This window comes from Cotesia typhae, unplaced genomic scaffold (assembly GCF_013202065.1).
Source record: "Cotesia typhae breed Kobodo isofemale line unplaced genomic scaffold, CoteBio_Ctyphae contig_48, whole genome shotgun sequence".
Taxonomy (NCBI): domain Eukaryota; kingdom Metazoa; phylum Arthropoda; class Insecta; order Hymenoptera; family Braconidae; genus Cotesia; species Cotesia typhae.
The window spans coordinates 8,874,143-8,899,474 of NW_027423756.1; the positions used below are offsets into that span (position 1 = coordinate 8,874,143).

General features: G+C 32.4%; 2 protein-coding genes across 6 annotated transcripts; both read left to right on the forward strand.

The window, feature by feature from the left end:
• Positions 1-358: 358 nt before the first annotated feature.
• Pch2 (pachytene checkpoint 2 protein) lies at positions 359-2,789 on the forward strand. Its single transcript, XM_074246900.1, has 6 exons — positions 359-625; positions 689-845; positions 1,142-1,336; positions 1,419-1,646; positions 1,727-2,074; positions 2,355-2,789. Exons 1-6 carry the CDS (start codon positions 582-584, stop codon positions 2,646-2,648), a joined length of 1,266 nt encoding a protein of 421 aa, XP_074103001.1. The 5' UTR covers positions 359-581; the 3' UTR covers positions 2,649-2,789.
• Positions 2,790-2,919: 130 nt separating this feature from the next.
• Positions 2,920-25,254, forward strand: Tay (tay bridge kinase). Of its 5 annotated transcripts, XM_074246882.1 has the most exons (18): positions 2,920-3,389; positions 3,484-4,272; positions 5,047-5,947; positions 17,186-17,371; positions 17,576-17,689; positions 18,197-18,232; positions 18,352-18,378; positions 18,656-18,713; positions 18,826-19,028; positions 19,194-19,577; positions 19,654-19,898; positions 20,111-20,224; positions 20,367-20,593; positions 20,788-21,014; positions 21,093-21,257; positions 21,393-21,687; positions 21,817-21,961; positions 22,048-25,254. In XM_074246882.1, exons 3-18 carry the CDS (start codon positions 5,585-5,587, stop codon positions 23,039-23,041), a joined length of 3,783 nt encoding a protein of 1,260 aa, XP_074102983.1. In that variant the 5' UTR covers positions 2,920-3,389; positions 3,484-4,272; positions 5,047-5,584; the 3' UTR covers positions 23,042-25,254. The 5 variants fall into 5 exon arrangements, with proteins under 5 accessions (XP_074102983.1, XP_074102987.1, XP_074102986.1 ...); XM_074246886.1 differs by having other exon boundaries at positions 2,920-4,272; positions 21,393-21,675; XM_074246885.1 differs by having other exon boundaries at positions 2,920-4,272; positions 20,114-20,224.
• Positions 25,255-25,332: the final 78 nt, after the last annotated feature.

Here is a 25,332-nt window from a genome sequence, read left to right on the forward strand (position 1 = left end):
GGAAAAAAATACGTTGAATCATTTTCATGAAAACGTGACTCTGCACTATCGACTGCGATATTTAAATTTTATTCTTCAATTAAATACACATATATCAATTTATTTTCACAATTAACACTTCTATTAACTCACTTTAAAATTACTTTTAATATTTTTAATGATTTTGAATAAAATCAATAAAATTTAACAAATATAAATGTCAAATGTAATTTGACAGTTAAATTTACGCTCGTTGTAAACGGCTTACTGTAAACAAGTAATTGTAAATCTGTCGTAATTATTGGCGGGGCTTTACTTTGACAAAGATGCTACTTTTTTTTTCATATTACATATGTACACAAAACATATATACTGTATACTGACATTAAATAACTAAGCTGCCGTAAAATTTGTAATAAACATTGTTTTTAAAAATTAAATAGTTTTTCAGTATCAATTATTTAAAAGTTTATAATTGACGTAAAGTTAAATTTTTATTATTAAATTTTCTTAAAATTATTGTTATATTGATCATAGCTGGGTCATAACCGCTAATTAAAAAATTTACTGTTATAAATTTTAACTTTTGACAGCTATTAAAGATGATTAATATTCTTGACGTAGAAGTTTGTCAAAAAAATGACAGGTATTGTACTATTGATTTATATTTATCTTAACTTATTTATTTATTTTAAATTATTTATTTTAGCACATTGTCAACAAATGAAATTGAAGAATTAGTAAAACAAGAACTAGAAAAATTGGAGAACATTGAAGTTGATTTTGTAATATCTGTTGATAATTGGTCAAATGAACTAATTAAAGAACATGTCGAGTCAATAATCTGTTCCTGTTTTGGTAAAAAGGTATTTACAGCCATTTAACAGCTGGTGATATATAACACTGAAGTTGACAGATATTAAAAGTTTTTTTAGAATTTTTTAGCAATTAAATTATTAAAAAAAAATTAATTAAAAAGTTTTACATGTGAAAATTAATAAAAATTACAAGTGAAAATTTTTAGAAGCATTTTTTTATTGTAATTAATTTGTTGAAAAAATTTTTAAAATTGACTACTGACCGCTAACTTCAGTATTATGGTGATATTCAGTTTAATCAAACACTCTTTACTTATTTATTTATTAAACTAATTGATCAACAGCTAGAAACAATCAATAAAATTGATTACTCATCGATGAGATTTTTCGTTTATCGTTTAACTGAAGAAGGTGCTGCTACTGAAACAATGCAAAATGATTCTGAAGAGTTGGCTGTTTCGTCTCACTGGATTTTGCCTTGTAAAGATTTTTACGGACTGTGGGAGAATTTGTGCTATGATTCAGACATCAAAGAAAAAGTAAAAAAACATTTTATTTTTTGCAATTGTTGATGTTTTTTTTTTAATTGTCATAAAGTACTTGATGATGGATGTATTTTAGCTTTTGAAATACGTCGAAACAACGATGATGTTTGCAGATAAAAACGTCAATCACAATATTATTACTTGGAACAAAGTAGTATTACTGCATGGACCACCTGGAACTGGAAAGACGAGTCTCTGTAAAGCATTAGCACAAAAAGCAGCGATAAGACTTAATCAAAAATTTACACGTGGAGAATTAGTTGAGATAAACAGTCATAGTTTATTCTCCAAATGGTTTTCAGAGGTATTTTTTTAAATAATCTTACGAGCAATAATTAATTCCTGCGCTAAATAACTAATTATTTAATATTAATATTTTTTTAGAGCGGTAAATTGGTAATGAAACTTTTCACTGAGATCAAAATACTCCTCGAAGACCCACAATCATTAGTTTGTATTTTAATCGATGAAGTTGAATCACTAGCACATGCTCGTAAAGCTTGTATAAATGGCACAGAGCCTAGTGACTCAATACGAGTTGTAAATTCATTACTAACTCAACTGGATCAGATAAAACGATACAAGAACGTACTTATTATGACAACTAGTAATGTCACAGAAGCTATTGATTTGGCTTTTGTTGATCGAGCTGATATTAAACAATATATTGGTCACCCTGGAGAAGATGCTATAGCAATGATTTATTATACGTGCCTAAAAGAATTGGAAAGGGTAATTATTCTTTTTTATCTATTAACATAATAATAATAATAATAATAATAATAATTTTAGATTTTTCATTAAAGAAGAATTTGACTAAAAAAATAATTTAGACGGCCCAGGAGGGAAATTAAAAAAAAATTAAAAATTGTTTCATTAGATTGGAAAGTCAATTAACTGAAAAATCTAAAAGTATTATAAACCAGTCTTTAGGATGAAATAAAATATTAAAGTATACCATCGGCTTCAAAAAATGTATTAAAATGATGATAATAATTATTATTTATTGCAGACCGGTCTTTTAAAGGATGATGGAAGTCAGGATAGATCGGTGGACGTTGAGCCATATTTGAAATCAGATCTAGTGCCTACGAGCGTTGGTTTGAGTGGCAGAACGCTCAGAAAAATCCCATTTCTAGCTCACGCATTGCATCTAAACGGAATCGATCAATGTACAACATCAGTATTTTTACATGCCATGGTGAAAGCGGTAAAAAATTGCAAAACCGAAATGCTAGACCTATCAGACAATGAACTGTCACTAAACAGTCACCAAAAAAAAACAAATGTATGGGGTTTGATATGATACTTGTATTTTTAAATAAAAATTTTTTTATACTTTGATAATTTTACCCTCAAAATCACAGGACTGCATAATGTAAATTTGGGCCTTAATTACAATAATAATAAAAATTTGAATAAATAGCGGCAGAAGAGTGTAATCTACCGTCCGGAGCTTAAAGTTTTTCTCTCTGTAACTAAAAAGTCTAGTCTAGCAAATGAATTGTAGAGCGCAGCAGCGTAGTTGAATACAGTGCGTTGGTACGTAGTGCAGCTCGTCAGCAGTTTTATCGAGGCGCTAGTGCATGCCATCTGTAGTTTGTATTGGTTGTATGTACAACTACAGGGCAAATCGAGGCCCTCACACACAAGATCCACCACGAGTGTTTAAACACTCTCTTTCTCTGTTACTCCAACACCCGCCTGGTTAGAAACTAACCTCTTACACAGACATATGGTGTTGGTTGCTTCTCTCTTCCACTAGCACCCCTCTCAATAGTGCTCACACCATCTTCTGAAAAGAAGCTGTCTCTCTTGAACGCATCTCACCCACGAACCACGAGTGTAACAAAATCCAAAAGCAGGCAAGGAACTACTTCTATGTAGACATAAACGTCAATGTGTGTGTGCTCTCCGGTGATGTTGTACCTACGCCATGTTCTCGGGTACGGAGGGTGCTGCTGACAGAATGCACGGTGCTCGAAAGAACAATAATCCGTAATCACAAGAGAGCCCGTGGTCGGTTTGCGTGTAATTAAGGGCGTGTGTAAGTGTTTTAACTACGACTGTCTGTCCTATACTAATTTAGAATAACAAAAATATATATTATTTATTTATTTTAATTTTAATAAACATTGCAGATACACAATATTAATTAAATCTATACTGTGGTGTTATATATACATGTACAGATACAACTTACATATGAATATATACTTATATACATATATACATTGACGACAAGGTATCCGAGTTTATTGTGTGTGGGTGAAAGTCATATTGACGGCAAAGAAGTTAAGTTAGCCTAGCCTAAAGGATTTACTATCAGGACATACATTTATATAAATAGATAAATAAAAATAGACATACGTATATATTTATAAAACATAATCATATGCGGATATTTATATGTACATCTACTTACTTACATTTTATTGTAATAATATATATATAGATATAAAGTGTGTGTAATTATTACGACATTGTGATATAGATAGTTAGAGATAAAGTGTCGATTTGGACAGTTGCATTTGGGCCATGGTGTCGTCGCGAGACAGAGCTTACGGACAGGCCCCGTGTCGTGGATAATACGCCAGTCGGAGTTTTTAACAGCGGGGGTTTTCTAGTTGTGCGGGGACAGGTCGCGGCCATTTTTACCACACGATGCGGCAACCGTGCGTGCTCGTTCGGTCCGCCATTCCAAACAATCGGTGTACGTGCCTTCTTCGGGTACATTTTGATCGGAACGCGTACAACCGATAGGGCCCGGCCCTGTCCTAACATCACGCTCCTATCTATCTGTTGTGATAATGGTTGTTTATTGTTTTATGTTTAAATGTCTTGGTTGTCGTTGGTGGATTTAACAGTTTTCTTTTTTTTTTCTTCATTGGGCAAGTCAAGCGCACTGTGGTATGCAGGATTTAATATAGGTAATATATATATATATATATATATATATATATATATATATATATATATATATATATATATATATATATATATATATGTATATATAACTGGTGAATCAGTGGGAGTTTAATAGATGTATGTATTCAGAGAGTACAATATCAGTTGTGTTAAGAAATTGAAGTTGAGATTGGCTTTAAATGATAGTAAGCCAGTTATTTGTTGTGAGCGAGTCACAGTAGCTGAAAAAAATCAAATATCAATTAACCTATAATTATATATTTAAATATTTTAGTGATGGTGATATTTATTATAAGTTTTAATGATGATGATGATAATAATAATAATATATTTATGAATTGATAAATAATTATTTTATTGAGGATGTGGTGTAGTTATTGGCAAGTGGTAACGGGTGTTTTATTGTAATAATAATCGCAATAATACATTTGGAGCAATGATGAGTCTTTGGAAAAGGTGCGTGCGTGCATGAGAATGAACCGTACCTACAGTAATTGTACGTGTACTGTGTGTTAGTGCTAGAGAAAATAATAGTTATTATTTAACGGAAAAAAAAATAATAAATAATGTTTTTTGTTTTGCCAGTAATACTAGAGTGTATTTAATTTGTATATAGTAACAAAGTATTTTTATGTATGTACAGATAAATATAAATATAATATTTATATGTTTATACATAAATATGTTTGTGGTTTTGTGTATAAAAATGTAATTTTAATTAATTTAATTAATATATAACATAAATGGAGGTGTAAAATTTTGTGACTGTGTTACAGCTAAAATATAAGCGGAGAGTTTGAGCGACGGAGCAGTGATCTCATTGATCTCATTGTCTACAACATACACAACTGGCCGATCGATGTACTCATCGTGGATGTCCTGTGTGAGAAATTCGGATACGCGAGAATTTGTTGGAGCAGTAATAGCACCAGTAGCAACAGTAAAAGCAAATATCACAACGAGAAGAAAAATAAGTCAAGGATAAGGATACAGATACAATAAATAAAAAAGAAACGAGGCTTAACGTCTTCCTTGCGGTTACTTATTTATAAAAAATATATACAGAAAGTGAACAAGTGCAGATGTTAAAAAAAATAGTTCAAAGCTAAGTATAAACCTAAAATTACTTTCAACAAAGACAATAATAATGCTCGAGTGTACAAGATGTGTTAGCGGTTGTTGGTGTTTCTACTACCGTCGGTGATTGACTTGTGAAAACGACGGGGGTGTACTCTAGGAGCTGGATCGCCCTGTTGGCGCCGGCTCCTTGTGGGTCCCCGACGCGTTACTTCTCTCGGGGTGGTGAAACTCGACATGGAGATCGAGGTTAAGCAAAGAAATCAGCGTAATAGACGTCGCGAACGTGCTCAGAGGATCCTGGCACAACGTGAGAGTCTTGCTAGTGCTAAGCAACAACAACAACAGACTGCGAGGCATCGACCTGACGAGGAAGACAGTCACAGTGGTGAAGACGAAGACACCGGCGGCCTTGGTCTCGAGATATCTAGAGGAAATCGTCCTCGTGACAATCATCAACGACCTCCACGGCCACCTAGGCCACCCAGGCCTAGAAAAAAGTCATCCCTAGCCGGAGCCAACGCGAAGGAGCCACCCTTCGAGGAGGATATTATCGACGGATTTGCTATACTAGCTTTCCGTACTTACGAGGACCTCGAGGTATTATTCAGTTTTTATTATTATTATTATTTATTTATTTATTTATTTTTTTTTTTTATTTAAATCAATCTCGATTTTGTCCGTAACTCCAACATGCGTTCATATCACATATTACCCTTAAAGCTTGATCTTGTTGACTTTCTTTTTTTAGATTTTTTTTTCAATCTTCAGCATACTTGTCCTGTCGACAATATACGATCCACTAACTCTTATTTCTTTCAATACTTTTTATGACTGCACTTGTCGACTCAATGGATCCATCAATTAGCGTACAATTGTCATAGCACTCATAACTCGTGCCAAGTAATTTTTGGCACAGACTCATATGTCGTAACATACAACTAAAGACTTTCTCTCTTCTTTGTCTCGTTGTGGTATTACAAATTGTTTTAAAACTTAATCCTCATACATTATTCATTTTTTATAATTTCTCTTAGCACCGCCAAAGAGTTAAACGATTAACTTGTATATTATACTCTTAGCACTTGAATGTATAATATCATCATGCTATTTAATTTATATTGCTGTCGATAAAGTCACATAAATCTTGAGAAAACAAACAAACAAATAATCCATTAAACTTATTCACTGGCATCCAATATAATACACCACAGCACGACTTCAATTGGAAGTACTGTACCACCAGCAGAGTTGAGTTTCATCTGCTGTGAGTCAGATTGGCTTGAATTTGTGTATTTGAGGATGAAAAATAAGACAAAAGAAATCCTGTTGCCGAGCCAATATTTCCTGTCTACCTGTTAAGGAAAAGATACTTATCTTCTACCAATTTAAATATTTCTCACTTATTATCTTAACAATCTCAAGATTTAAACTAAACTATTTTCATATTATTAAATACTTTCACTATTAAAAGTTAAAGTTATTTACTCGCTTACCCACTTATTTACTTACTCACTTTCTTACCTACTTTTATCATCTCTCGCTCAATGAATTATTTCATCATGCTCATTGTAATAATATTAATTTTAATTTACGTTTAATAAACAACGAGACCTCGATGATAATAACGATGAATAAATTTACAATTGTGACACGTTTCTCAGATAATAATCTTCTAACGTCTATCATTAACTCGTACGCCAATTAAACTTCAGCCCCGTGCTAAATACACAGCCACTGAGTACACTGCCATTATATATTATATATTATCATAATATAAAACACGTTGCAATAAGCAAAGCGTGCTGTGTAGTGTACATGGTGTACACATAAGATGTACATACAACAAGATGAGAGAATACAATCAAATGTAATTTAATACAATATACAATCCAACGTGCATCGCAATAACAATACAAACATAACACACAAAGAGAAAGAGAAAGAAAGACAAGAGAAGACAAGACAAGACAAGGGAAATTGAAGAAAGGAGATAATATGTACAAAACTATATACTCATCATATACATTTCTCAGATTGCGGTGACAGAAGCTATTTGCTGTGATTCTATCGGCGAAACTTTGTTCAAGAATTTTTCTTTCTCTATCAGTAGCAAGCAACCAGCGTTAGCAGCAGCAAAACCAGCAATGTACCCCGAAGATTCCGAGACAACTGGTTATCGGTTATATTTTTCTCTTTACCTTTTTTTTTTATCTCATTCTTTTTCACACATACGTACATACATACATACGTGTACTATACCTATTCTGTAGACACATTCCTTGTGCGACGCTTCTTCTCCTTCATCCAACATTTTTTTGTTTATCATTGCTGACATATATATGTGTATACAGCTTTGCTTTTCTTCCTTTCGCGTGTCTTCTTTTCGCATTTTCCGACTTACTGAAAAAACATAACACAAAACACCAAGTCTTTTTACGCCACTCCAAGACAGACGATCTTTTATTTTATATATTATTTATCGTTTACCTTTTTATCCTCAACTTTTATTACTCTTTTACCGTAATTTCATTCAAATTTGTATTATATTACCCCCAACTACAACTTGATCTTTATAAATCAATAATCTATTTATCTTATTATAACTGTACGACTATCATCATATTTTTTTTATAGTTAAAACTACATTCACTTTCTACTTAATTACCGTATAATTTGATTTAAAAAAAAAAAAAAATTGTTTTAATTATCAATCATGAGTGTTGACATGTGTAAAGTCATTTGTAAATGATTTGATTAGTAGTTTTAAAAGAGAACGTCAAAATGAGAACATGCATTAATTTTCTCTCTTTTTTTATTTTTAGTTTCTATAGCACGTCATTAGTAAGACTGAGATAAAGATTACAAGATTTAAAAAAGCTGTTGTGAAAGCCATTAAAATCACATTCCTAAATATTTTAATAGATTAAATGCTACAATAAATTTAATAATCTAGGCAGCGCTTCTTTTTTTAGCTGTCATTTTTTTTTTCTTTCCGTAATAAAAAAACAAACTCTTTGAAACTGGGATTCACGTTTTAAATCCCCCGGTGAATTATTTACTTTACCAGTGTGTAAGATCAGTTAAACGCGCATGCCGTATTATTATAATATTATCTACTTATGTTGACATCTCATATCATTACAAAAAAATAACATCACTGGTGTGTTTATTTAGATAAATTAAATCATCACATTACAATAACAAACAGATCAATAAAAATCGTCACACAGCACACTTTGATATCAGCATTAGTACATCTAAATAATAGTAATAATAGTAATATAGTGTCGGTATGATAATTAAAAGCGTAAGTGATTGATATAATTTGGTTATTAATTGATCTACAAGGCATCGTATTCTTGTCATGCCATTTGTCTCTGACAAGTGTAAATAAATAGTCTGCGGGATAAGGATAATGTATGGATACATATATAAATAAAAATATATGCAAACCGTAATATAGACATAATACACAACAAGTCTAGTCAGTGTATCGCGTGATCTACAGTTGACACTGACATTCCACAATAGTCTCTCTTGTACTCCGAGTATTGACTTGCTGGCTAGAGTTTAATTCCCTCGATTAATCCTGATCAGATATCAGTTATTAACTTACGCTCATGAATGATACAAATATCCAATATGTATAATAATAACAGTTATGATAATAATATACATGGACGGATACATAAATGAAAATCCTTATTAATATGCGTGTTAAATGCTAATTTATAATGTATGCTAATTTATTTGACTTTAATACAAAAATCTAAAAGAGTAAACGTTGTAACAACCCTCACCTTTACTCTACGGTAATTATATTTTTTTGTTAGTTATTTTTCGTCTTCGCTTTTATACCTCCTCCTCCTCCTCTTCTATCTTCGTCTCTCTTCTTCGTCCTAATCGCATTTACCCTCTTTCAATCTGCTCGCAATCAATCGATCCAAATTATCCGTGGTTATTGAATTTTTTATAAATTTTCACCCTCCTTTTGCTTGAATTCATTTTTGTTCATTATGTAAATCTGCTAAATATCAGGTTAAATTATTACCTGTGTTATTTACTTATTTTTATTTTTTTAATTAACCTCTGATCTTTGATACACATCAGCTATTAAATTATGTATGCGCGTATGATGTGTAATATCAAAAACGTTCCCACACTTTACAAGTAATATCTGTGATTTTTACTTCTAGTTATTATATTATGTAAATTCATTTATACCGCACGTACGAAACAAATTGTTTACGTTTATTTGATTTTACCTGGTGAAATATTTGAAAGAAAAAAAAAATAATAATATTAACTTTGAAAGTAATTGACGTATTTTGTATGATTAGATCAATAATAGATGCTTAGTAATTAGTAAGATATAAAAATATAAAAACTGACTTGATAAAAATTAATTAACATTTGTCAATCAAAAACAGATTCAAGTACGAGCTATTTGTTTTCTTAAACAATAACAACAATAATAATAATTTATATAATAGCTAGAAGAAGAAACTGTATTTATTTTGCTATTTATATTGTGTATAAAGGATTTAGAGCATGTATGTATAGAAAACCATCAATAGATTACCTTATCAATTCTCATTCGGTTTTTTTTCCTATTAGCTTATCTATGAATAACTTATCTCTAAATTAAATTAATTACCATGAGACATAGGCATTAGGTAATTAATCTTGTTTCAATGGATTAATAGCTTATGTCTTTCATAAGCGAATTTATAAAAAATAAATTTAATCTGTTTATTATTATCATTACTACTAATATTATTTATTATTATTCATCTGAGCTATAATTATTTACATTAATATCACGTATCATATTCGATACTATTACACGTAATCTAATCTAAAAAAATAATAATAGCATTATTTATAGTTAATTTTTATTTGTCGAAAATGTTAGTCTTAATTTAAAAAGTCGTACGATATCTTAATTTATTGTTTCATATTTAGAATTTAAAATTAATATTCAGACTGTCGGAAAATTGAGGTAGAAAAATTATTATAGACCATTTCTTTTATTGTAGGATCAGTTAAAGCTCGTAGTAAAATTAAATATTGATTCTTATTCACACTTACGTTTAATACTCAATTATATCAATTGATTTTACGAGAATATCTGGACATTTAAATTAAAACTTTAATTTAAAGAACGGTACTAGATTTAAAAGACTTTTTTTTGTCAGAAAAAAAAATTTCATGTAAATAAAATAAAATTGAGTTTTTTTTATTACAATTACTTGTATCGACAAAGGCAATATTTTAAATGAATATAAATATTTTTTTCTTGTTTTTTTCCTAATTTAAAAGTGATCAATAACAGATTAAATTTTTATTGTCTTATTATTAAAAAGATATAAAAAATCAATTCATTAAATAATTGTTTTAATGTCATTAAAGTATTTGTCCACTTATATCAGTATTTTTAATTGACATATTGTTTTAAAAAAATTTAATAAAGTTTTAAGTTCATAAAAAATTTTAAGATAATCAAAATACTTGAAAATATTTAACGTTATGTACTATCAAAATACAATATCTACGGAAAACGAGTTTTATAATAATATTTTAAGATCTAGTAAAAAATTACGAGTTAAAAAAAAATTTGTGATTTGTACAAGTTATTATTAGCGATTTAACTCCTTTTTTTATCTATTTTTATGTCAATCACGCTCATCAAGCGTGTAAACTAAAAATATAATCTTGGAATATTTTTTTTAATTGACAAAAATTTCAAATCGATAATTGTTGTATTAAATTCATACTAATTTTAAATAACATTCATCATTCACGCAATCATCTAACTCAATTATTTAAACAATAAATGTCAGGCATGATAATTTAATTATTCAATCAATAAAAATTGATCAGCAACTGTGAAAAATTAAAAATTAAATGCAAGAATTAGCCGATAAATTTTATTAATTCCCAGTAATATTTTAATTGTTCTTCAATTTATTAAAACTCACCTTTTACTTCAAATTTTCCTCGGAAAACTTAAAAAAATATGAAACCAAATCTTTCCTAATTATTTCGGCAAAATAAAGAGTTTAAATCCTTAAATCCGCTTAAAATGACAAAATAATAATTTAAAATCTGAGTAAACTGATCTTTACTTTTCATTATCTTTTATATCTCAGTGAAAATCTCCTTTCCATCAATCTTTACTGCTATTATCATTTTCCTTATACTAGATTTTCCTTAATTCTATAATCATCTGTATAGTACGGATTCTCGACATAACAGTATGCGAAATTGCCTCGTCGCGTGCTTGAATCACGAATGGCTTCTTCTCTCAATGTCGGATTATCTCAGTTTTACTATATTAAGACCTGCCCTCTGAGAAGAAAGAGAAAAAGACTCTTTCTTGAGAAAGAAAAAAGAGAATAACTACAACGACTTTATATAAAGATAAACATGATTATTTTAGTTATACCCGTGTAGTTTGAAACGGCTCATCTCCATCACATTGTTCTTAATGCCTCCGTCATAGTATATACTCACCACATTTTGTTACTTACTATTACAACTGAACCCAATAGAATTATAAACATTTTCTCTTCTCATATTATTTTTCTTCTTTTTTTTCTAACTTCCATTTTCCTTTATTCTTTTTATTTATCTCCTTTTATATAATAATACAATGTCTTTACTTCCTTTTTTTTTTTTTACAAGTTACAACTTATACTTACTACTCTCTCTCAGTACTCTCGTGGCTTTCGTTTATATTATACGCGAATGGAACATAACACTCAAGGCGACCGAGACCCAATGTAATGCTTCTATTCCTCGCGTGGTTGCAATTGCAAAAGCGTTACCTCAAAGTCGTTGTCGACGCGGTTGCAACTACTGTAATCGGGCAAATTTATCCCTACTGTAGTATAATACTCTATGTACATGAATTACATATACACATAAATTTACTATTACTACGTAAAACTTTTCTCCTCAACATTTACCCAACACACATCCATATATAAAGCATAATATAATGGATAATTTGTCGACGCTCTAGTTTATCAAACATCTCAACTTATTTGCTTTACTCGCTTCATTATCCACTCAACTTGATTGCGTGTTTAAAACCGCTAATAAAAAAAAAATCTGACTTGACAAAATCAAAATAAAAAGCTTATTAAATAAATCACACCAATATACATTTAAGCTGACAAGTTAATTAAACTATCATTTATACTCATTAATATTAATTAACAAACCGTTCTAAAAAAAAATAAAAAAAAAAATTACACCGTAGTAATAGTAACTATTAAAAATAATAAAAATAAATTAATAATTGCATAAATTAGCAGTCAATCAAGAGCATGGCCAGTGGGTATATTTTATTATAGCTATCGGTTAAAGTACGGGCAAATCAATGAAATACCAGTGAATGATTTATTATAAATAAATGAAGCTGAATTATAAGATAATAAATTACTCGGAAATCGAGGAATGAAATTGTTTTTGGGAAATCCGTAGCGGGAATTGTATAAAATCCATCTCACTTGATATCATTTTGTTTCAATATGCTCTTTATCTACTATACCATGTATAAATTTATGTACATTATACCCTACTGTATGTACAATCTGTCTTTTTCCTCTTGTTTTATGTCATGACTTGCGCATGTATGCACTCCGGATTCGCGATGACATAACATAACGCGTTTAGTCTCACGTCGACGATGAGCGATTAAGCGCGCTGACGTATGCTGGCGGAAGTATCTGTGGATGTTTTACACACATGTATGTCTAGATAAATCCCAGTTCAGCTTCTCTACTCTCTGCTCTGTATAATAAGAGATGATGTGCTACTGCGCGACTGTAAAAGAGACTTTTGATTAGAGCGCACGACATATGCAAACAAATAACAAATATGCTTCAAATATACATGCTTCATATATTTGGCTATGATTCCGCACCACTGCCGAAATTGTTTAAACTTCTGTGACAATATCACATAAACCTACATATAAGTGTATGTTTAATGTTGACATACATGTAAAGAAGTAAAGAAGTAATGCGTGTGCGCATTTGGCAGCAAGCAAACTTGCGCGCGTCATGTAAAAGCAACGTGGCAACGTCGCGGGTTCACGATTCATACGTATACGTGCATTTTAAAGAGAAAAATACATCAGATACCGGGTGTGTGTAGTATAGATGAAGAAATGAATGTAAAAGAAATCAGAGTAGAGTAGAGCATATAAACTTGTATTGCTATGGATTAGTATTGGTGCAGGATCACATTAAGTTAAGAGAAGAGAGAAGAGAGAAAGAGATGAAAAAAAACTCGTCTACAAGTTTGAGTTTAGTATGAGTATCATATATCGGTGTTGGCGGTTTCACGACCTACGATTTGCCCACAGGATTCACCTCTTTGTCTTATCCTTCCTCCATTAGCTTTTTACTCCTTTTTCAATGAGCAGTTGAGACTTAAGTTGGCGGAACGGTCGTCGTCGCCGCCGGTTTATAAGCGATCTACTACACCTCCAGTGCTCTTTAAATCTACCGGTTTTTATTTATATTCCTTTCTCACTGCGCGGTATAGTATCCACATACTCACACTTACATCCACATTTAAACCTCCACTCCGACTGTACTTGTGTTTATACAGCATAGTAGTAGTTGGAGTAGTTATTCCTCTATCTGACATAGGCATACAACCCCCGTTCTATTCTATTTTATTTACGCTAACACAAATAGATTTTTAAGCGTACCCAAAAATGTATAGAATTTTGAGTACAATAAGTACAGAGAAAGAGAGTTTACGGAAAAGGTTCTCCTTGGCATTGTCCTCGGCCTCTTTCTCAACAATGTTTCGCCTCTTTATTTTTTATAGCTCCCTACAGAGTAGAAGAACAGAAAACAGAAAACAGAAAACAGGGTACAGGGTATGGTAGCTGCTATTCTACCTTCGCTGGCGATGGTCGGTGCTGTTACTGCTGACTATGGCGAGAAACTAATGCAAGAAAGCGGCAGTCGACGCATGCACAGTTGGCACATGTGCGCAGGTGGAAGACTAAATATTTTCTATATACAACATGTACATGTATACCTAGCAGTTTGCACCGGCGTACTCGCTAGTTTTATTACAGAGCCTTTCTTTCTTTCTTTCTTATGACGGGCAGATCAGAATAGGAGCCAGTAGTGATAGTTCGGGGAGCTCGATGACGAGTATGATCACCAGGACGACAACAACAACAACGAGGAGAATGTGGGAGAGAGACTAACTAGTATGTAGTACTATCCAGCTTGGAGTGAAATCGAGTAACACATAATATAACAGCGGCTGGTTCTTTTCTCCGTCTCGGTCTTGGTCTTGGTCTTAGTCTCAACAGCAAGCAGCCGCCCTCGTTCCTCCCCCCGGTTGTAAATCCAGCTGGCCCGACGCTGTAAGGCCTTGTCGCGCGGCTGTTGGTTCGGTCAATGTCTTCTAGTTGCATCTTTTTCTTGCCCCCGCGACTTGACTGCTGTGCCAGGAGTTTTCTCTGTCAGTTGCCGCGGATCCCTTCCACTTGTTTGGAGCCGCCACCACCACTACCACCGGCACTATCATACACCCGGTGTTATATGTATTATATTACACTACTACACCTCACGAGTTCCCTTTCTTTTAGCGTAAAAAAGTCTCCCTCTACTCCTCGAGAGCGAGGAGCAGAGTAGTCGCGACTTGCCAATTTCTCCCCTCGATCCGCGGTCCTCCTCCGCCTTCCGTTTTCGCGGTGTTCGGTGTATAGTGTATACAAGCTCCTCAGTTTCCCCACTACCCCCGTACCGTTGCGCTGCACATCTCGCGTACGATATATCCACACCACCCAATCGTTTGGCTATCGTTCTCGTGCTCGGCTAGCTCGTGTGCTCTCACTCTTTGTGCCCTCCTGCTTTGCTTACACAAGTAACTCTCGCGCTTTCTCGTCACCATCGCCGCCGCCGTCATCGTTGTCGTTGTCGTCGTCATCGTACCCTTAACTCATCCGTGTTATATATTAATATAGTATCCGTACCAGTACCAGTAGTTTGTTGTTGTGGTAGTTGTTTCTGTTACCTATTCATTCCCCTAAACACACATTGTTGTCTTGGTGCCGTTGACATACACCTTGTGTTTAGTTATTCGCATTATATCCAAGTTTTCAAACCAAACTTTTTTATATTTCATATTTAATATATTATTTATATACGCTTACCTGTCTTGCGGTTTTGTTTCATTTTTTTTTTTTTTTTTTTTTTTGATACTTCTGTAAAAGTATAATAGGTAATACAATTGGATTATATTTTATTATATTATATATCATGTCTCCGTTTAGTCTCGTTGTCGTGTAACGTTGCCGCCATATATACCGTGTATATGATATATATTGTGTGTGTAACTACCTCGCGAGTTGCCGCAACTGCTCTTTTTCGTCACGGCCATTCCCTCTCTCTTATATATTCGCGCCACACGGTTCTTAAATATATATAATGTATAATTCGTGAAGCTATTATTAAATGATACAGAAATATAAAAAAAAAAGAAAAAAAAATTATGGATGTGAATAAAAAATAAAAATGTGAATTTTTGATAATATTTAGAGATAAAAATAGTGGGGTGCTTGCTATTTAAAGTATCATTATTATTATTACTATCAGAAGGTATTTAAATTCATAAAAATTAATCCATGAGTTTATTACAATTTCTATTTTTGTATAAACCACACACGCAGCAATATACCTCGAGTACAAAAACCTTGTGGTCCTTTCATCACCCAACATTTTCATACTTATACTACTTGTACATTTACTTCTGTTGCCGCCACCACCATCGCCGCCTTCTCTTCTCTTCTCTTCTCTTCTCTTCTCTTCTCTTCTCTCCTCCACAAGCTCTTCTTGTTCTTGGCCTGAACCTTTACTCTCCACCAACTGATTCTACTTGTTCTTCTCCCTCGTACTCGTCTGCTCAATTCTCAGCTACTCGGTATTATGTGTAGTGAGTCTCCGCATAGCATATTATACTTATAACAGTCAGTCTCAGTCGTGGTGCTTTTTGTGAGATAAAAAGAGAGAGGGACTCGCTGATAGATGTGAGTGTGTGTAAATGTGATCCAGTTTGAACGTCAGAAGACTCGCGAGAAGAAGTAAAGCGAGAGACGCACACGGTGCGGTGGCTCATGCGCCCGCGGAATTGCCAGTAGCAACGTACGATATTTTAACCAAAGATCATTTCTTATTTTATTTTGTTTAAAATTTTTTATTTTGTGTGATCTGTTGTTCAGTTTTTTTTTTTATTATTGTTATAAAGTTTTGATTTAATTAAAAAAATAAATAAAACTTTTTTTTTTTTTTTGTTTATTTTGTAAACGTGGAGCGACAAATAAAGTCACCAATGAAAAAACCGGATTTTATAAATACTTGAATCAAATCAAAAACTTATTTACCTTTACGCAGAAGCTTATATATATTTTTTTATGTATTATTTTATATGTCTACACATATCAGCAAGAGACCAATATATACATATATATGTGATAATATAACGATAATTGTACAGTGCAACATTGTTTGTGTAATAACGACTTAACGATAATTGACTTTAATTACTATATTATTTTTCTTGTTATTTTATTACTGTATTTATTGCTGTGCTATTTATCTGGTGAGATGATATTTAACTGTCTTCCATCATAAACCTTGAATAAATGTATGTTTATGGATACTATTGATATTGTACAAATACATTTGAGGAAATGATAACCAATTGTTTTTTTTTTTTTTTTTTTTTTCATTTTTATTTTATGTAATACTATATCTTTATTTGTAATTAAAAAAAAATTTATTTTTATTTTTTCAGAGTGCAATAAAGTTAGCTGGTAAAAATAATGTGAAGAAACTTCACTCGCTGCTGTCGATAGTTGAGGAAAAACCAAAGGTGGATACCGGTCAGAATAATCGGCACAACGATCATCACATAAAAAATCATTTTAAACACAATCATTATACGAATAATTCCATACTGACACCTTCTACGCTCAACCAGGTAATATTAATTTTATTTAACACAATAAAATTACGTTAATAATCAATAATGATAATGATAATAAAAAATAAAACTAATAATAACAAGTGTAGATAAATATTACTCTGGATAGAAATTTATACCACTTTATTTAAATTAGAGAATGACTTACACATTAAAAAGTCTTTATCAATCTGTGTACTTATGAATGGAATTGTCTTTCAGGGCCTCGATGCAGGTACGAGTGACGATAGCGGACGAGCGTCGGAACAATTGCATGGCCCTGGTATACCAAGGGACTGCCAGGACGCTGACAGTTCCAGGGACCATCTCAGCGATGTAAGTTTCAGGATATTTTAACTTTTTTTTTTTTTAATGGAAAAAAGATAAAAATTATTTCTACAATTACTAAAATATTTTGGAGTAAACTGATTTTTTTTATCAGCTGTAATATGACTCAGCACCAATTTCGTGTAATCTAAAATATTTTACACGTATATTATTGCTTTGTTTTTAACTAAGCTTTGTAACTCGTCTAAGATAAAATGAATTACACAATTTAGTTTAAGCGTAAATCTTAAATAGTAAATACATTAAAAATTAAAAAAAAATTATTTGTAAAAAAATTTTACTTACCAATACTGGATGAATTTAATTGGATATAAAAAGTGGCTCAGTAAACGTACTGTTTGCAACGTAGCAATGAAAAAATTAAATGTAATGAATTGATTTAACTACTATCCAATTAAATAACATGTTTCAGTAATAAATAATTTTTTTCTTTTTTCAAATTACCATTACAATTTATCATAATAATGTATACTGATGCAATGGATTTGTTTATAGGCTAGCAGCCATTGCAGTTCGGGTAAAGGCTATATCGTAAGTATAATAAATAATTATTAATTAATAATGATATCTTTGATAGTAAATCTTGATGAGAATCATAAAATTATGTACACTTAATACTAATGACATGTTTTATCAATATTCTGTTGCAGTGTGATAGTGAAGGAGAAGACGATAAGGTGCGTTAGAAATAATTTCTACCTTAAATTTAACTAGAATTCAAATTTGCGCGCGCAAGCGCGCGCATGAATTTAGGATTTGCATATATTTTTATGCTTTGATATATTTGACCAATCAGGTTACGAATAGTTTGCTTACATGATATATTTTCATATTTTTTCGTCTAAATTATAAAAGTGGATTTATCTCCATTAAACTAATGCCTCTTTAAAAATTAAACTTTTATATTTTATTTATGTAATCTTTATTTATCTGTGGGTATCTTTATTTATCTAGGGCTCGGATGCAGAATCGATACTCTTTGAATCTTCGACCCCACCTCTCCCGCGTAAATGTAAGTAAATTTAACCTCTAGCAGACTAGACACAAAATCATTTAATCGTAAAACTCGTTAAATTAATTAAAGTGTTATAAATAATAAAATTATATAATACTGTCGTTGACAGACGAGTTGCCATCTTCATCGCCGCACGTATTGCCGCCGGCAAACGGCGCTGGGGGTTCACCTCCAGACACCGGTGGACAAATTTCTAATCCCGCGACGGATGCTCCGGCACCCATACCACCCCCTGTGCCTGCCTCAGCACCAGTGCCAACGGCGCCGAGTCCACCCAGTCCAACGTTGCCCCCACACATATCCCAATCACCCGTAAATATTGTTTTACTTTATTATTTTTTTTCATTTCATTTTATATTAATAAAATTAATTAATTAATTAATTAACACATGAGCTTCTTAAAAAAAAAAAAAAAAAAAAATCTCCATATCTTTCACAATTGAAACTCAAACTAATTAAAACTTGAAAATATTTTAGATGACTAGTCCTTTGGCAGCGAATCCTCGTGCAATAGCTCCGCAGCAGCGGCCAGCATCCCCAGCTCTTCCGCCGCCTTCATTACCACAACAGCCTCATACACCGATACCACCAGCGTTACATCCACCAAATGTACCATTTGTCCCGTCGAGTCATACGACAACAAGTCCAGCGGTTGCAAGTCTCGGCGTGACACCAGCAGCTCCATCAAATGGTGCTGCTACCAGTACCAGTTATCCACCACCTCTGCCAATGGCTGTGTACCCACAACCGCCACCCTCTCATCCACCTCTTTACACTCCTTATGCCACGCTTAATCATAGTCCATATTTACCACCAGCAGTATCGTCGCCCTCGCACTCAACATCATCGAAAACTGATGTGGTAAATTTATTTTTATTTTTAAAAATTATCTTATTATAAATTTTCGATGTTAATAAAAATTTTCTTTTGATTTCAGAGAGCTAGTCGAGCATCACCGTGTACTAACATTACCAAACAAACTATTGGAAGTACCACTGTTAATCACAATAGCACAACTCCTCTCAGTGCAGCAACCACGACTTGTGTATCTACAATAACAAATACAATTACCACCGCGAATACAATTGCTCACAGAGACGTTGTAGCATGCAGCCTTGCCGGGAGGAATAATAATAATTCACCGCGAGGTCACAGTCCTAATCGCGAACGCGATAGTTACAGGTAATTATCCTTAAAAAAAAATAACAAACAAACAATTATCCCTCTGGGATTATCTTATCGTTAGCTAATTTTACTACAAATGGATTTAATTTAAATGTAAACAAAAGTAAATATTGGTGGTTAATTGTTATTGGTTATTTATTTTCAATAAGAAGATTAAGAGAAAAATATTAGTACACGAGTGTTACAAATAAAAATGTTTACCGTTGCAGCAGTAACGTGAGTACGTTGAGTCGAAGCAGTATAACGCCTGTAAGTGTGCCAAACACCTCCTCCCCAGCCAATTCTAGTCTACCCGCTTACTCTAAGGCTCAAGGATGGATCAGGTAAGATTAATACTTGACATTGCAATAAATACTAACTCTTTAATAACTTAACGTAAGTGGTAGTTAATTCAATTATTACTTACCACAATCTTTGTTCTCAAAATTTATACTGTCTCTTGATAATTGTCTGTATAATTAACAGCAGCAACACGACATCCCAATTGTCACCGGCAACAGCCACATCTGTACCAAGGCCAACACCACCACCGCCTCAGGCAACACTAGGAATGCACAGCTTTCCACCACCGATGTTTACTGCGCCGCTTCCGCCACCCGTGTCCAGTGCAAGTCCTCATCCTTCGCTGCCTACGTTACCTCCTCCGACCACTAATCCAATTCCGTTCTCTGCCGAGTCGCTCTTCCAATCAAGTAAGTTCACTCAAGAGTTATTAGTTGTATTCTCAATTAATATAAACCAACCTCTTACTCTAGCTATTATTATTATTACTACTACTCATACTAATTTTCCCTTCATCTACCCTATTACTTTCTCAATTTAATCATATATCAGTTTTAACAATGTAAATAGTTAGACCGTATAGCTAATTAAAAGTTTGTTTCAGGGGTGAGCCATGTAACAGGTCAGACTGATTTATTAAGAAGAGAATTAGACAACAGATTTTTAGCATCACAGGATCGAAATGTTCCTGCGGCTGTTACTAATCTCGGACCACCACCTTATCTTAGGACTGAAATGCATCATCATCAACATCAACACACACACGTCCATCAACATACAACACCATTATTACCACCACCTGCGACAACCTCATTATTTCCACCGCCAATTGTAAGTTCTTATAAAAAATTATTTGTCTAATTATAACTCGATAATAAAAATAATAACTTATTTATTTATTTTATCCAGTTTAAGGACATTCCAAAGTTAGGTGGCGTTGACTCGCCATTTTTTCGTGGAAACCTCAACTTATCGAGTTATTCAAGCTTTAATGCTGGTCTTCTGCATCCTGGCATGGCACCACCTACAACGCCATTCGTTCCGCCAAATCATATGAGTTCATTTGCACCAAAAGTACGTATTATTAGTTATTTTACTATTCCTACTCTATATCATTAATATTAATTTAATAAATATTTGAGTTTATATTAATAATAAACAATTACACAATGATTTATTGTTTATATTAATTGATTGTTATTTTTGTAGAAGACTGGAAAGTGGAACGCAATGCATGTACGAATAGCGTGGGAAATATATCACCATCAACAAAAACAACAAGCAGAGGCAAAAGCTGGAACTGTTGTCAATACTAAAACAGAATTACTCAGGCCTCCTGGTCATTTGTATCCAGGAGGTCCAGGTAGCGGGCTTGGGTTAGGAGCACCACCTATGGCTCCGCCATTCCCTACAAATATGCCACCAACTCACCCCGGGGCACCACCACCTCCTCATCCTGTAGGGTTCCTAACAACTCAAGGTTCACATTTAGGTATGCTTAAAGGTATTTATGTCGTTCATGTATTTTATATTTTTATTTTGAAACCATCAAATTTATTACCAAAAAAAAAAAAAAATAAAGGTTGGTTTGAAAAGTTGTTAGGATTTTAATTAATGAGCAATTTATTTTTAGGACCAGGTATGTCACCTTTTGGAAGATATCCAGCATCATTCAGTGCGCCTAATCCAAACTTTCCGACATTATCGGGATATCCACCAACTCGAGAAATGTCTCAGTTAAGTGGGCTCACTTCAGCAGTTCACGATCCTTGGAGAGGGTACGTTAATTTCCAGTCTTACAATTTATTTTTATTTATTATTATTTTATAGAATTGAAATTGATCAACGGTGTAATTTTTTTTAGGTTGCAACGAACAGCGACTGGTTTTCCCCCGACAACAGCCGGTTGGAGTTTGAAACCTGAACCACCTGCAATAGATAGACGAGCCGAGTTGGAGGAACAACAACAGAGAGAACGTGAGCGCGAAAGGGAACGCGAGCGTGAGCGTGAACGTGAAAGGGAACGCGAACGACAGAGACGTGAGAGAGAGCGCGAAGAACAGCGTGAGAGGGAAAGACGTGAGCGCGAAAAAGAGGAAAAGAGAAAACAGCAAGAAGCTGCTGAACGTGAGCGTGAAAGAAGAGAGAAAGAACGCCGTGAAATGGAGAGAAGAGAAATGGAACGCGAGAGAATAATGCATCAAAATCGTCAGCATGCAGTGATGACTAGTCGAGATCGTTCACCCTTGAGAAATGGCACCTCAATGCCCATGGATCCGAGTGAGGTGCGCGTTAAAGAAGAACCAAGAAGCAAAGATGACGATGTTGTTATGCTTTCTCGTGGACCACCCCCCGGGCCAGGGCCCGGACAGGGACCAAGCCCAATACCTGATCCTAGGTATCATCATTCCCATCCTCACGCTTATCTCGCGCGACATCCTCACAGTTTACCTCCTAATCATCACGCAATGTCTAGGAGTATGATGCCACTGGGTGGTCATCATATGCAACATTTTCCTCCACCCTCGGGACCAGGAGGACAACCTGGTGGACCATGGGGCGCTGATCCATTCCGGGATCCCTATCGGTATGATCCTCTTCAGCAGTTGAGATATAATCCGTTGATGGCAGCGGCATTCAGAGCTGAAGAAGAAGAACGTGCTAAGCTATATGCGAATTACAGCCAAGCCTCTGTTAACGCTTTGAGAAGTAAAGATCCCAGTCCTGGACCACTGAGTAATCTTCATATGCATCACAGAGCTGGACCTGGACCAGGTGTACCCGGCAGACCAATGGAACCTTCACTTATGCATGGTGGTGACATTCATAAGAAAGAGGATACCTCACAATCACGATGATACATCACTTTCGTATCATCGTCGTCGCTAGTGAATAAACAATAATAATAACAATAACGAAGCAATGCATTTGACGTGCGGTGACTTTTTTGTGAATGTTTATAGACGTCAAAAAATTTTTAGAGGACGCTTATTCGATATTTTTCAAGCGAAATGTATCCTCTGAGATTATTATTATTATTATTATTATTATTATTATTATTATTATTATTATTATTATTATTATTATTATTATTATTATTATCAATATAATAATTATTATTATTTAATAAAAAATGTACATACAAATATAATAAACTTATATAATATTTATAGATCATTAATAATAGTAATAATAAAATGAAATATTATTACAGTTATAATTATAATTATAAATGAGAGGAAGACAAAACAAATATTGAATAAACAAAGTGCGCGAGGGCACATGAATTCTGTATGCCCATGACGATGCCTTGAAAGGGGATAGATTAATAGAAGTGATAAAAGTGATTGACTTATTCATTAACACACGTCAGCGAGGCATTTTACATTGCGCGACAGAATGAAAAGGAGAAAACAAAAAATAAATAATAAGGATAGAGAGAAATAAAAAATTTTAAATAGAATTATGGATGTGGAATTGTAACAACTGTGTTTTATGCAATTTCGTAGATATGTGAGACTGTCTATTGCACTATTAAAACTTTATCATTAACGATTATAACCATGTATATCGTGTGTAATATTAAAACTATTATATAGTTATTGCAACACAAAACAATGCTACTACGTAAATAATTTTGATTGCTAGAAAAGAAAATAAAATAAGTTCAATGTTTCTTTTTTTTTTTTTTTTTTTTTTCTAGCATTACTCATAATATTAAAAAAAATAATCTGAATTTATTTAATTATTTATTTATTATTATAATAATAACTTTTTTTTTTATTTTCAAATATAAACGAATTCGAATCTCTGTTATTGACAAAAATATTGTCATAGAATTCATCCATTTATTTAATTAATGTAAAATACCGAAAAATATGTATAAATTTTATTCGTTTTATTATATTTTTTTTTTTTTTATAAAAAAATATATTTATATATAAATATTAATATACATAGATCTTGATTAATTTGTGTTAGTCGAATGAAATTAGTAAAAAAATAAAAATTGTATAAATGATAATAAAAATTAAAGGGGAGGGACAAAATAACCCTAGACTAATTGGTATTCAATTATTGAATTTGTGACAGTTAAAATACGGGGCATTTGGTACTTTCCTGTGATATAAAAAAAAAATTGATAATGGACATTATATTAATGACAATTAAAATAACTGTAAAAGTGTGCGATTTTTATGTTGATTGCTTCTTAAATATGTGTCCCCGTAGAAAATAAAAATTACAATCAAATAAAAAAATTCATGTTTTATAATAATATTAATAAGTAAAATGAAAGTAATATTTTAATTAAACGACCGCTAGATAATCTGTGTCATAATTTAATTTTCAAATAGAAAAAATGCATCGCAAGTTTTAAGAATTATTTATTTATTATTATATAAAACTTTTTAACCACGTACAATTTTTCGTCCATTGTTTAATTTTTATTGTACAACTTTATGTAGATTTTTAGTTGACGACAATAATTTTTTTTTTATAAATTTATTGAAACCATTCCCATAATATGTTATTTATTAATTATGTTTTTATTACTTATATTTAAAAAAAAAAAAAAAAAAAAAAATGATATTTTAATTACTTTCTGTCGTTTGTGCCATTGAGCGAAGTATGTTTTAATTGAAAATTTTAAATCATCATTGAAATTGTTTTTAATCATTTCTATTAAATTAATAGAAAACGATAAACAAAAAAAAAGGTCCCTCTTCAAAATAATTCAATAATTCACACTGTGAAGTGACTGTGAAATTGTATATTAATTAATATAATATAAATTTAGTAAAAAAAATCGTAAACAGCCGAAGATTGTAGATATTTTTCATTATGGAAAAAACTGCAGCCAATACATTGATAAACAGATAAAAATGAAAGAAAAGATGTGGAACGAAAACGAAAGAAAAAAAATACAAGTGATGCAATTAATTTTTTTTTTGTTTTTGTAGATATCACAAGTATAAAAAAAAAAAAGAAAGTTTTGTGTGAATAGATTCTTTTCTAAAAAGCGATTCTTTGTAAAAGGGTCTAATAATCATAGTTTCTATTAAACTATAAATTTGTCTGTGTTTCATTTTTCCTTCTCAAACATAATCGACGATTATTACTGTTATATTTTCTCCATTAACCAGAATGC

What these genes read in the sequence shown, in the direction of transcription:
- Pch2 (XM_074246900.1), top strand. Translation starts at nt 582, where the DNA reads ATGATTAATATTCTTGACGTAGAAGTTTGTCAAAAAAATGACAG. An exon ending in GTTCCTGTTTTGGTAAAAAG is followed by an intron (nt 846 to 1,141) that starts GTATTTACAGCC and finishes ATTGATCAACAG; the next exon opens with CTAGAAACAATCAATAAAAT. An exon ending in ATTCAGACATCAAAGAAAAA is followed by an intron (nt 1,337 to 1,418) that starts GTAAAAAAACAT and finishes GATGTATTTTAG; the next exon opens with CTTTTGAAATACGTCGAAAC.
- Tay (XM_074246882.1), top strand. Translation starts at nt 5,585, where the DNA reads ATGGAGATCGAGGTTAAGCAAAGAAATCAGCGTAATAGACGTCGCGAA. An exon ending in CATTATTTCCACCGCCAATT is followed by an intron (nt 21,015 to 21,092) that starts GTAAGTTCTTAT and finishes TATTTTATCCAG; the next exon opens with TTTAAGGACATTCCAAAGTT. An exon ending in TGAGTTCATTTGCACCAAAA is followed by an intron (nt 21,258 to 21,392) that starts GTACGTATTATT and finishes TTATTTTTGTAG; the next exon opens with AAGACTGGAAAGTGGAACGC.